This window comes from Cricetulus griseus, chromosome 8 (genome assembly GCF_003668045.3).
Source record: "Cricetulus griseus strain 17A/GY chromosome 8, alternate assembly CriGri-PICRH-1.0, whole genome shotgun sequence".
NCBI classification, from domain to species: Eukaryota; Metazoa; Chordata; class Mammalia; order Rodentia; family Cricetidae; genus Cricetulus; species Cricetulus griseus.
This window is the reverse complement of record NC_048601.1, coordinates 56,073,302-56,086,026: the sequence shown is the minus strand read 5'-3', so window position 1 is coordinate 56,086,026 and position 12,725 is coordinate 56,073,302. Positions and strand designations below refer to the sequence as shown.

At 45.4% G+C, this 12,725-nt stretch overlaps 1 protein-coding gene across 1 annotated transcript in view; it reads right to left on the bottom strand.

Moving 5' to 3' along the window:
- Positions 1-12,725, bottom strand: part of Antxr1 (ANTXR cell adhesion molecule 1) — a 185,784-nt gene that overhangs the window by 93,248 nt on the left and 79,811 nt on the right. The window contains exons 11-12 of the mRNA XM_027428734.2: positions 3,286-3,355; positions 1,798-1,876 (exon numbers count right to left, since the gene is read on the bottom strand). Of these exons, the coding sequence (XP_027284535.1) occupies positions 1,798-1,876; positions 3,286-3,355 (149 nt within the window). The remainder of the gene's footprint in view (positions 1-1,797; positions 1,877-3,285; positions 3,356-12,725) is intronic.

The following is a 12,725-nucleotide window of genomic DNA, read 5'->3' as shown; positions in this document are numbered from 1 at the left end:
GTCCCCTTTAGTGTTTACACTGGCGCCTGCCTGCTTACCGAGACAGTACCAAACTCTCTTATTTAGTTTTTCCCTATCATGTATATTGTTTTAACACAGCATGGAATCATTTTTTCTCTTTATTGCTCATTGTGTATCCCCCACCCTCTGTCTACTAAGTACCTAGGAGGGAACATCTTATGATCAACAACTGTTTGTTGAGTAGTGAACAATGGACTTGTATCTCAAATATTAGGGTGGTGATAATTTTCTTATAGACTAATAAAACAAGTGAAAAGGAAACAATGCAGAATATAATGGAAGGTAGCTTTAATCAAGAGTCTATTGAACAGGAAACTTGGTGACATACTCCAACAAAGGCATTATGAGGTGTAGATGGAGGTTGGAGTGAGTTGAGAAGATACATTGGACCTTTCCTGGGAATTATTTAAACCTTGCAAAATATTGATAAGGCCGCCCTTTCTTCTTCAGAGACTCAAATTTAAATTAGTAGTCTTGTATTTCCATACTACAAGCTAGGTCAACTTCCCTTGTCCCTGTGGTCTCAAGGGCATAACTATTTGTCTGTGGTGTGGTCAGACACAGTAATTATTAACTCCACAGGGTGGAGAGTGTGTCTAAGCAGAATTAAGAAGGACAGTCATGTCCCTCATGAAACTCGGCTTCCTGTGCATTTACAAGGCAAATCATTTTTACCTTGGAAAAATGCTATCTCTCATCTACCTGAGACATTACTAAGGACACAACATCAATTACTAAAGAGTTCTATCAACATGTTTTCCAATGGCTAACCAGGAAGGACCTTTTTTAAATATACTCACTGGCTTCCTTCATTGTTAGAAAGATCTAAAGGAGGGCATGCACTTAGTTAAAGAAAGAAAATATACAAATATAGGTGGTATTAGAAACACTCCTATTGGGGGATGGGTTCTTAGGATGAGTGAACTGAGCCCCAACTGCCCAGGGAGGCTGAGCTTTGAGACAATGACCCTGGTCAGAGGGACTTCATAGGCCCAAGTGTTCCTTGTCAAGTCTCCCTTCCCCTAATTATCTTCTCAGAAGGCTTTGGGTTCACCAACACCAGGGCTCATGCTCAGTCAGTGTAGCATGAGGTGAAGGTGTCACACTCCCTCTATTTTAAAAATACATATTTGATTTATTGGGCATCACATAAAACAACAAAAACCAGCTTCTCGGGTGACTTTAGGGTATCCAGAAATGAAAACTGCCTGACAGGAGGATCCATGTTGTAGGAGCCAGCAGAGAATACTTTGTGCCTCTTTAATCTCTCTCTCTGGCTTCATTGGTTTTCCATTTTCCCCTAGTTTATTTCCACAATCACATAGCCAAGTTTCGATTTTTTTCCCCATCCTTAAATAATAGGTCCTCTATACATTCTATACCTTTCTTTAGCTGGTACCCATTTGCTGCTCCTTAAAACAACACAAAGCAAAACACCAAAAGTCGTTAAGATACATTTTTCTATGTTGCCTAATTCCTTCCTGTCTCCCTGGTCATGTGTATCTGACCTGGGGCCTACCCTCACTACAGCCAATCATATCACCTGTGCAGGCCAATACAATCAGGGCTCCTCCTCAATACCTGGGACAGAGAGCCTGAGGACCTAACACATGTGTCACTGATCCACAGTAAACCACACCCAACCCAATTGGCATCAGGGCTCAGTGGACAGAACAAAGAATCAGAAAACACTTCATGTTTGACATTGGAGAAGGCTGGGGTTTGGGAAGAACAGTTGAAAAGATAATGGTGATGAGGTGAGAGGTTCTCACTTACACAGTGTGTGGTGGTGATGATGACGGAACTGGAGATGAAAGACAAGCCATCATTCATGCTGACCTGCAGTGCAGCTTTCCTGCAATGACAAGAGAACCAGATGCACTTAGCAACCGCTTGAGAGCCAGACAGAGCTTGTTTACTTCCCTGTGGGGCCTGAGAGTCTTCCTTGCAGCATGGAGAGGACAGTCTCTCAGGGCCACACACCTGTGACATCCCCGAGATACTGGGATGTGCTCAGCTGATGGGTCAAGGCAGATGTTAACTTTGTGTTGCAGTGAACTGCAATGGACAAGGAAAGCCTGTCTCTATTTGACCTGTTTGCTATACTTTGTGATAAGATAAAGTTTGCTTCCTTCTTTCCTTCCCTGTTTCCTTCCTTCCAGACAAGGTTTGTCTGTCAAGCCCTGGCTGTCTTGGAACGCAGCACTGGAGAGCAGGGTAACCTTGAACTTAGAGATCCACTTGCCTCTGCCTCCTGAGTTCTGGGATTAAAGTTGTGTGCTACCATATCCTGTTAGATAAAGCATTCTTAAGAGCCACTCAAGTCAATAGGGATAATTGGACAAACTGTAGGCTGCATGTTCAGCTCTTGTTAATGTGGACTCTGTGGTCTGATGAGACAGGATTATGGGCCCTGTAAGATTCATGGATATACAGCTGTGGACAGATTCATTTGTCTTCTCTAGGCTTCTGTCTATCAAGTCTCACTGAGATAAAAACTCATGTCACACTATATGATTTTGGGCTGGGTAGCAGGCCCCAGTGTCATGAACTGACTGCAGATACCCAGTTGGAACAAATGATGAAAGAAGACTTGAATGTTTTCCTTGGAAGCCATCTCCAGACTGGTAGGCATGGTTTTGTTCTCTGTAACAGTCTGGGCTCTCTGGGCCCCATAGTCCTACCCTAGTTCAAGGTGTTGACTCTCTTTCATGGCCATCTCTCCAGCACTTATTTTAATAGCATCATGAGATGTCCCTATGAGATCAGGGAACATAGGTGAACACTGAGGCCCTGTGGAGGATTGAGAGTGGTGCTGAAGGTCATGAACCAAACATGGCATTTATTTTGCCTTTCTGTTTCCTTGTCTTGAAGGAGCAGATAACAGCCACTTTCCAAGACACAGATGATGACAGGGTGAGGTAATGCATGTGAGAACTTTCTAGAAATGTGGTTGGGGTTGAGTCAGCAGACCCAGGCTTGAGCTCAGACTCTTTCACTGGCTGCTGTGTGACCCTGAGCAAGGTATTCAAATCCTTCTAGTTGGTCTGAATGGAAGTGTCTCCTTTGTTGTGAACTACAGAGGATGAAAGGAATGTCCAATCACCCTCCTGGTGGCTGCTTTGCCATAGCTTTGTCACCATCGTCATTGGCAGAATCCAGAGAAAGATTCCATGATGACAACGACAGAAGATTTTGCTGCCCCTCTATCCCCTCTGCCAACTCTTCCCTGGCTGTAGAACTCTGTGGCTGATGAAAACTTACATGCCAACTTCTTTCAAGATGGGTGCTGGGCACAGCAAGTAAGTGTCTTCCACAGCAAAGGGCTTCTCATCTGAAAAAAGGAAGTCACAAGGTTATGTTTTCCAATTCTGTATCTTTGGAGGTCATCAACCAAGTCAAGAGGGACCTGATGAAAACAGAGAACTGTGTGAAACAAAAATTCCTCTTGCGCCGAGTTATGGCTGGAATATGAAATGTCCCCTGAGGGCTTACTGTTGAAACCAAGTACCATGCTGGTGGGGGTGGGGACTCAGCTGGAGAAGTAGTCACTGAGGGGCTGTGGCTAAGGCTAGATATTGCCCTAGCCCTCCTGGTAGCTCTCTCCTCTTTCTGGTAGTGTACTCCCTATCTCCATTTCTCTCTCTTCTCTCTTTATCTATCTATCTATCTATCTATCTATCTATCTATCTATCTATCTATCTATCTCTGCCCCATATCCCACCCCCTCCCTGACTGACAAGAGGTGAGGAACTTTCTTCCTCACCACCTTCCAATTCTATTGACTGAAATTTCTAAGAAACAATTGTCGTCCTTGTTTATCTTGTGTATTTGTCAGAGCAGCAGAAAGCTGACATATGCGCTAGACATCCCCCCCACACACAGTAGCACCCTGACATGAATAGCAACATCCACTAGATGAGAACTCAAGGCCTCCTTCCTGATGCTAGTCTCCTGGACCCATGTCCAGCTGAGACAGCCCTTCAACATAGTTTGAGTTTCCTTTCCTCCTAGAGCTAGCTGAGGGGTGCTAAGGAGACGCACATCTCTATCCAGTTTGAGAGAGGCCATCTTCAGAGAGAAAATGTGCCAGCAAACAAAAGCAGGCACACCCAAGAATCCTTGGGTTTGAGAAGACAGGCAGCTTCCTTTCCATGACCCTGTGGTCAGGTTTCAGGAAAATCTAAACAACAGTTGTGCTTTATTGGGGAAATTGGGGAACTAAGAAGAGGTGGGTCCTGGCATGAGCAAGGATTCAGCCCTAGGGTAGAAGGTCAGCGTGCATTGTAGAGACTGTAGGAGAAAGTTACTCAATACACTCATCTTTAGTACAAAGTACAGCCCTTTTGAAGACAGCTAGTGATCAAGTACTGTTGTGCAAGCATGAGGTCCCAAGTTGAGATTCCCTGCATCCACATAAAAGTCAGGCAGGGTGGTAGGTACTTGAAATCTCAGTGCTGAGGAGGTAGAGACAGATGGATCCCAGGAGCTCTGACTCGCCAGGCTAGCTGAATCACTGTTTCCTTCATGGATGGCATGCAGGCGGATGGCTGCAGGGTCTAGGAGCCTAGACAATAAATAAGCTGCTTGCCACCTTGATAGCACTCTGCTAGTGACATCCTAGGGAACCAAGGCAGGAAGGGATCTTGGGTTTTCTCCCCTACTGCTGTTGTGTGTGTGTGTCTTGTCTTCCTCTATGGCTCTCCATTTTAGTTTTTGAGATGGGTTTTCTCAGTGAACCTGGATCTTCCTAATTCAGTAAGGCTGTCTGGCCAGCCTTGGTTATCCTCTTGGCTCTACGTCCCCAGTGTTGGGATTGATGATAGGCACATGTTGCTGTGCCCAGCTATTTATTTCTGTTTCTTATATGGATGCTTAGGGATTCATGCTTCTGTGGAGCCACCTTCCCCATCCCAGGATCATTTTTCAGATGCAAAAATGGAGGTTCAGAAAGACAGGGTACCGTCTTGTCTGCACAGCAATAGAAGCAAAGCTAAGCTCAGACCTAAACTCTGCAGCATCCTGTCCTCACGGAGAGACTTCCAGCTCTAGGGAAGTCCGTATGAAGGAAGAAGCCAAACTGCCAGGCATGGCTGACTAGAACCTGTACTTATTTCCTTGTGGCTGTGGTTTATCCACAACTTTTGCACACAGTACCCATGGTGCAGCCCCACCCACAGAGCCACAGGCAGCCCCAAAGTGGCCTTGTGACTCTAGGCTGCATGCCATGAACGGTTAGAGCGGGAGGGCTTCTGAGGTGGCCATAGCAGTGCCCTGCAAGGGCTCCACACACTGGTCCTGTGAGCTTCTGTCTCATCTCCCTGTCCTAGCAAACAAGGGGCAAGGGGCGGGAAGCAGGAGGCAGACCTCGGTCTTGGCAGCAGGACATTTTTAATTCTCCTCCTCTTTTCATCTTCCTTTCCTGGTTGAGAGACCAAATATTTCTGGGGCAAAGCAGACAGAAGGATGGAGAGCTGTGGCTGCTTGGGGTACAGCTCTGATGTCCCTGAGGTTGAACCCAGGCTGGGAGGCTGTGGCCTAGCTCTGTAGAGCTGGCATTTTCTGCTTTGAGAGGGACTGTTTGGTTTGGAGCCTGTTTTCACTTTACCACAAAAATGAGTGGCTTTTTTCCCTCTCTCGCTAAACAAAGGAGGGCCATTTGGTTTCCATAATTCAAGTCATCTGACTCCTTCCTGGAATGGCCACTTGGGAAGCAGGGCATAGACTTCCTCCTCTGCCACAGAGGGGCCCGTGCCTGGTTTGGGGGCCATGCCAGCCTCACTGCAGCCTCTGCCAATGCCAGTGTGTTGTGCTGTTTATGGGGCAATAATCCATTCTGAGGACAATGCAGGCCCTGCTTCTCTGCTCACTGGGTGGCCATTTCACTTCACCACTCACTGGCACCAAGTAGGAAAGGGTAATGGAGACCAGGAGCTTGGGGCACTCTGCATGGTTTTGTTTGCAACAAGGGAGAAAATTAGAGAGGGGTGGGAGTTGGAGACCAGAAGTCGTCATCTTCTTCTTTCTTCTTTCTTCTTCTTCTTCTTCTTCTTCTTCTTCTTCTTCTTCTTCTTCTTCTTCTTCTTCTTCTTCTTCTTCTTCCTCTTCCTCTTCCTCTTCCTCTTCTTCTTCCTTTTCTTCTTCTTCCTTTTCTTCTTCCTCTTCTTCCTTTTCTTCTTCTTCCTCTTCTTCTTCCTCCTCCTCCTCCCTCTTTTTTTTTATGAATTCAAAATGTAGGTATTTCAGAATTCTAAGCACACCTATGACATATTAGCCTAAATCCTTTGTCACAGGAGTCTGATAATCAGACAGAAATCTGAATTAGGATTTAAGAACCAATAACTGTCACTACATTGACATGCTGAGCGTAATCTGGGAGGCAGACATCCTGGAAGCCGGGTGCAGGTGTGAGGAGGACAGAGGAGACGCTGGCCTGACTGATTCAGGTTCAAAGCCCAGGTTTCCCTTTGGTTAATGTGTAACTGGGGCCAGGTTCATGGTGACTATGACATCATTGTGCTATTGTGTGCAAATAAATTAAGAATGAATTAAAGCACAAAGTGTAGTATGTGAGGTTCAATAAGGACTCCAGAAGCTTCCCTCCACTTTATTACAAGGCACCCAAGCCTCCTTTACAATCCACTGCAAATGTGAAGACCACAACTTTCAAAATGCCTGGTTGCTTATTCACATCATCAGGCCATAAACATAGTTTAGACATTAATTAAGTTTGGAGAAATTGTGTGTGTGCGTGGTGTGTGTGTGTGTGTGTGTGTGTGTGTGTGTGTGTGTGTGTGTGTGTGTGTGTAGCTAAATAAGTATGCATAAGAGTTCATCCATCCTTTTTATACACACAAATGTGTTTATGATGATTTTGATCAACACTGAACAGCCATAGTTTGTTTGTTTTTCGAGGCAGGGTTTCTCTGTGGCTTTGGAGCCTATCCTGGCACTCACTTTGTAGACCAGGCTGGCTTCAAACATACAGAGATCCGCCTGCCTCTGCCTCCCGAGTGCTGGGATTAAAGGCATGCACCACCAAAGCCCAGCCCAGCCATAGTCTTATAAGATGTTTCCACACTCATCTAGAAGGGAGATAGATACTAGTACTACAGTTTGGTGCTCGCAAATGCTAATTATCCCAAATGCTAGTTAATTGAGTTGGTGCTACACTACTAGAGGGGCCAGAGCTGGAATTCGAATCTATGTTTTGTTGAATTGATCAAGACCTTGAATAGGCAAAGCTGGCCCCCAGCATTGAGTACACCTTTCAGGGCAGATGACGAGGGGTTCAGTGCCATAGTGAGCCTCAGGAGTCTCCATGGAAACCCTGGTCTCAGGAGTCTCTCTGGAGGCCCTGCTTTAAAGACAATGAACTAAGAATCTGGAACCACACAAATGAGCCCAGTCTCAGGGTTCTCACCTCACAACAACATAACGTTCTTCAGGCTGGGGGAGAGGTTCCCAGTATTCTTCCCTACAATTTGGTGACTGTCTATGGATTTGGGATGAAGCCAAGATTAAAATCCATTAGCCAATCCAAACACCACTAAGTAGGCTCTTTTAAGGCTGATGAAATAATTCGAATCCTTTTCAAGGCTTGGCAACTTTTCTTGCTATAAATGTGTGTTCTGGTGCAAATAAACAGAAAAATAGTCCCTAGTCTTATCTAACTCTCAAAGAACTCATGTAAGCCCCAGAAAGGAGTTTACATTCCTGCTGTGCTATTTGCATGAGGCCGGAGGACTGAACAGCAAGCTGGGATGCCAGCTGCTGCTCTCAGAAACCCCCTGGGTCTAGGGAGCATTTATGAGGCTTCTCAGAGCCAAGTAAAAGGTTTCAGTACCAAATTATCAGCTGCTTTGTCAACACTGGTCCAAATTAAGGGGGAACAGAAGTTAGCAGTGGGCTAAACACCTCCCTTGGTCTCTGCCTTCAAAAGCTAACAGCTTGAGGAAAATTACAGGCAGGGCAACCCTAAGTTGGTGAAATTCAAAACATCTGGGTTGAGCTTTAAGGAGCCACAGGCTGAAAGAAGGTGGCCAAGTGTCTAGCTACCTCAGTTGTCACTTATGAACAATGTCATTATTTTGAACTTTGAGCACAATCTGGGAGGCAGGCATCAATGAATGGGTCCTTACTGGGACCCACTACTGACAAGAGGAGGGGTACTCTACCTGGTAGTGTTGAGTGTGGGCCCTATGCTGGAAGGTTTTCATAGATGGGGATAACAGCCCAGGATTCTAACGTCCTGCTTTATGGTACAAAGCGGAGTCTGTGAAAGTAGAGCATGACTTCTACTAAGAAAGGCTGAGCAGTAATGGTGAAGTCAAGGGAAAGAGGAGTCAAAACCTAATGTGGAGAGGGCACCGTAACTGCATATGGGCCAAGACTTCAGAACCTGATATGTGAGCCTCACTATAATGTCTTCCTGTGCTCATCAGGAACCAGGGGGACACCTTCCAAGAAGTATAAGTGGGAGGTCAACCTGGTGCTTACATATGACCCAGAGCTATCTAACCCTCCCGGCCTGGAGCTGGAGGGTTTCATGGAGCCTTCAATAGCCAAATGCTGTAAGATCAGAGGATGAGTTTGGCCACAGGTCCTGGGTCAGCAGATGGCAAAGTCAGTAGTTCCAGCACATGGGTCTCCAGGGTATGGCTCTACTCTCTATGTCTCTATGTCTCCATCCTGTTCTGTGGGGCAGGCTGGAGCAGGACAGAGTCATAAGCACATGAAGAACCGAGCTGCAGAGGTCCAGGATATAACCCTGGGCAATGCCTTTTACCCTGTTCACAACTTAGAGTTCTCATCTAGAAGATGGCAACAATACTCAGCTCTTGTTTTATAAATCTAATCACCGGGAATCATTATTAAAAGCTTAGCATTTGATAAACACTTAACACATTATCTTCTATAATAAGGTGGACTGCTGCCAGGTCCTCCATCTGGGAAACACAAAGTGAGTGCTTCTGAACTGAGGGGCTCTTGCAACTCAGTCTCCAAGTTCTAGAAGGACCATGGTGTGTGTGTGTGTGTGTGTGTGTGTGTGTGTGTGTGTGTGTGTGTGTGTGTGTGTGTGTACATATATGAGACCCACCTATCCAAATAGGATTTTGGGAATATGCATATATAGTACAGTAGTTCTCAAAGGGGAGGGGGGATTTGAGATTTGCTCTATAAGGGACAGTTGGCAATATCTTAGATAAGATGAGGAATGGTATGGACATCTCCACAAGAATTATCAGCTCCGGACCTCAGCACTGCTGAGGGGGAAATGCCTGGTGTTAATGTCTGATGTGGCTCAATATAGTTCTTCAGTCCATGGCAGCAAGGCTACAGGCACCACTCAGAGGTCAGAGCTTCTGGGTTGCTTGTGCAATGTCCAGAAAGCTCAGAATTGTATAAGATAATGAGTAGAGGAGGGAGAGGGAGCATGTCTGGCTAGAGGAAGAAGAGTGTTTCTCAAGTAGGCTCAGTGGAGCCCAGGCAGGTGGCACAGCATCTGGGCACCGTATAGATATGGCTCTTACAGGCACTGGACTGCTGTCCAGGTCACACAATGGGGGTGGGAGAGCAGTAGAATCTGGCCCCTGATATACAAACACCCACACAGGGCTCAAGGCTGAGAGTGACAGCAGGAAATGAGGGTTGTCATGGTCACTGTGGTTGAGAGGAGGCATGTGTGTCGCGATTACATCACTGCCTCGTAAGAGAAGGAGGTAAAAGAAGCCAGGTGACCCAGGCAAGGGTCACTTGCCCTGCTGGTCTCTGATGGTCCCCACTGACCTTATGCACAAGTTTTGATCTCCATAGATATTGACACATCAGTGTTCAAAACTGCTTGTCAGAATGTTTCTCCTGAATTCTCAGGAGAAAATTTTATTTTTATCTATTACAAAAGTAATGTGTGCAGTGTCAAAATTCTGAGTTGATAAAACTCTTAAAGTATTTGATAATCCTAATTCCCAGTGATAAACATTTTTTTTTGTATGTACCTGAGACAAGCTGTACCCATACATCTCAGGCTACCCTTAAACTCTTGATGTAGCCTAGGCTGGCCCTCCCTTGTTAGCCTCCTGAGTGCTGTAATTATTAAGGGTGTGAGCCACCACAGCCAGCTGATAAACATCATGGAGGCCTTTGGGTTTAATATTTCATTCTCTGTGTAGTATTTTTATAGAATTAGGATCATACTACACATAACTTTGCGGGATTTGGCACTCATGTCTCTCTGAAGTTATCAGAGCAGCTTTGGGTATTGCAAGAAAACTAAATGAAGGTAATGGGGCCCAGTGCTCTCACAAAGCGTTTTCTCCTCTCTATAAATCCACAACAAAAAATTCTTGACTGTTGACATTTGTAAAACATACAAATTATCTTCTCAGCAAAGAATCAGCCTTTTAAAATGTTGTAATTCTGAGGCCAGAATCATTGCTGCACTCCAAACAGCTGTAATTTGCTAAGAATAAATATACTTTTAAAAACCTTGTTTTTCATTGTCATGTAAAACAATCTTGTTTCTAATTCAAATAAAAAAACCTGAAAGAAAAACAAAACAAAAACCCTTGTTTTTCCTCCATAAAGGACAATCGAGGATTCATGCACAAGGCATGTGCCTTGTGATACACAAACTCTTCTGGCTGTGCACAATTAGATTCAGAAAATGTTTACCTTCGGAGCTGAGATTAAGAGGCAAGCCCAACCCAAAACCTGAAGCAATGACCACATGTCACAGCAAGATCTTGAAGGGTGAACTCTTCACAGAAACCCAGGATGGAGGAGGGCAGGAGGGCTCTCAAATTCACACTTGAGCTGTGTGGCACGTGCGTAGCAATGTGCTACCCTGGTATGCAAGTTGCTGCCCAAACTGAATTGTACAGGGAGCCAGTCACCAGAGCACTTTTATTCCTTTTCCTCAGAAGACCCTACCCAACCTCTCCAAATGAATGCCGAATAGATATTTAAACAACATAGACTAACATCCTGCCTGGGGCTCCTGGCTCTAGCTGTTTCTGTTTTCAGGATCTTCCCTTGTATCATCCTGTGGAAATGATAAAGGAGCAGAGCTTCACTAAGTCCCCATCTGTCACTATATACATCAGGACAGTTTCCACGAAGGTTCAGCCACCTGGTGCAGAAATGGAAGGGGACGCCAACTTCACACACAGAGCAGAAGGGTAAGGGTGGAGGCAGGGTTCAGGGCATTCATAAGCAAATTTGCCTCAACATTGCCTACAGAGAAGGACGATTGTGCTTGAGTCCATGCAGGGCTTACCACTGAGCACTTGGTGGTCCCACGTCAAGTCTGACTGCACACAGGCCCCTGCTAATAACTCTGTAACCTGCCTCTGTGAAAGTCTCTTTGGTGGCAAACTTCACGGATCTACATTCCCATGGTTGATTCCAACCTATCTGCTGTTTGTCTGAGTTGAATGATGTGAACACGTGGTGTGACACACTCTTTCCAGGAGCTGCTTCAAAACTGGGACAAAAGCCACGCTCCATTTGAAAGCAGAGGTGATGAAAATGCACAAGCAGGAAAGAAGAGGCTGTCAAGGCTCTACACACTGGGATCTGCCTTCCCTGGACTGGGGTTCAAGTCTCTTCTCTCCTCTGTGCGATATCAGATAGGCAATTCAATCTCTGTGAAGCATCTGAACACTGGAGCTGGGACTTTGAGATCTTGGGGAATGTGTTTCATGGCAAAGTAAAGATGTGGTCCAGAGCCTTGGGATGAGATTGTCCAAGTTTAAGTTGTTAACCTTGCCTTCTAGTGACACCTGACAATTCACTCATCTGAATTTGTTTCTTCATCAGGAAAAATGAGGGCACACGAAAATCTTCCCTCACAGCTTGGTTGTGATGAAAATGAGATGACATGGGGAGGAGATGTCACAGAAGGGCCCTTGGGCAGCACAGAGAACCAGCTAGGTACTCCACGGTCAGTAGCTGCTACCTCTTAGATGAAGCTTCCTGGGGAAGCATCCAGACCCCATATCTCTTCATTCTGAGTGACATAGTGACTTTCTCATGGGACGTCAGCTCCTCAGGAACTCATCCAAATTCATGTGGTGCCCTTGACCAGCACATGCAATACCCTAACTCACAGCAAAGGTTTTTGTTGGGAAGTTTAAGGTTTCCTTTTCCTCTGCCTTTCCCTCTATTGGCCGTCACAGATATACTGGTGATTGTCTCTGGGTGCCCACAACAGCTCTAGCTCCCAGATGTCTTCTAAGGTGAAATACAGTTTCTGGATAATAAGACAGTTTAAAAAGCAAAAACCCTGGACCATCTACATCCTGATAAGGGCATTTTTTTTGGGGGGGGGAGCCGAGCCTCTTAGGGGAACTTTCAAAACTGCCTGTTGGAAAAAGTATCTTCAAGGGGACAGAGGCCCATCCTTTGGAGTGTATTAAAAAGTAAGCCATGGCCAGGCCTGTTAAGTAAGAAATCAAGCTGGGAAGTAACATTTTATATAAAACATAAAGCATGGCTGTGAAACCATACAGCAAGGCTTGTAAACTGCAGTGAGTCTGTAAAAATGTCAGTCTTTGTTCCTAGCTGTTGTCACAAAGCACAAGGACAGTCTAACATGTATTATTATTACATCAGTCAACTGTCCATTTTTTATTTGCCGTGCATAAAATGGGTCATTTCTCAGCTCATATCCCAGTGTCTCCACTTCAGCATCCTAATCTCTA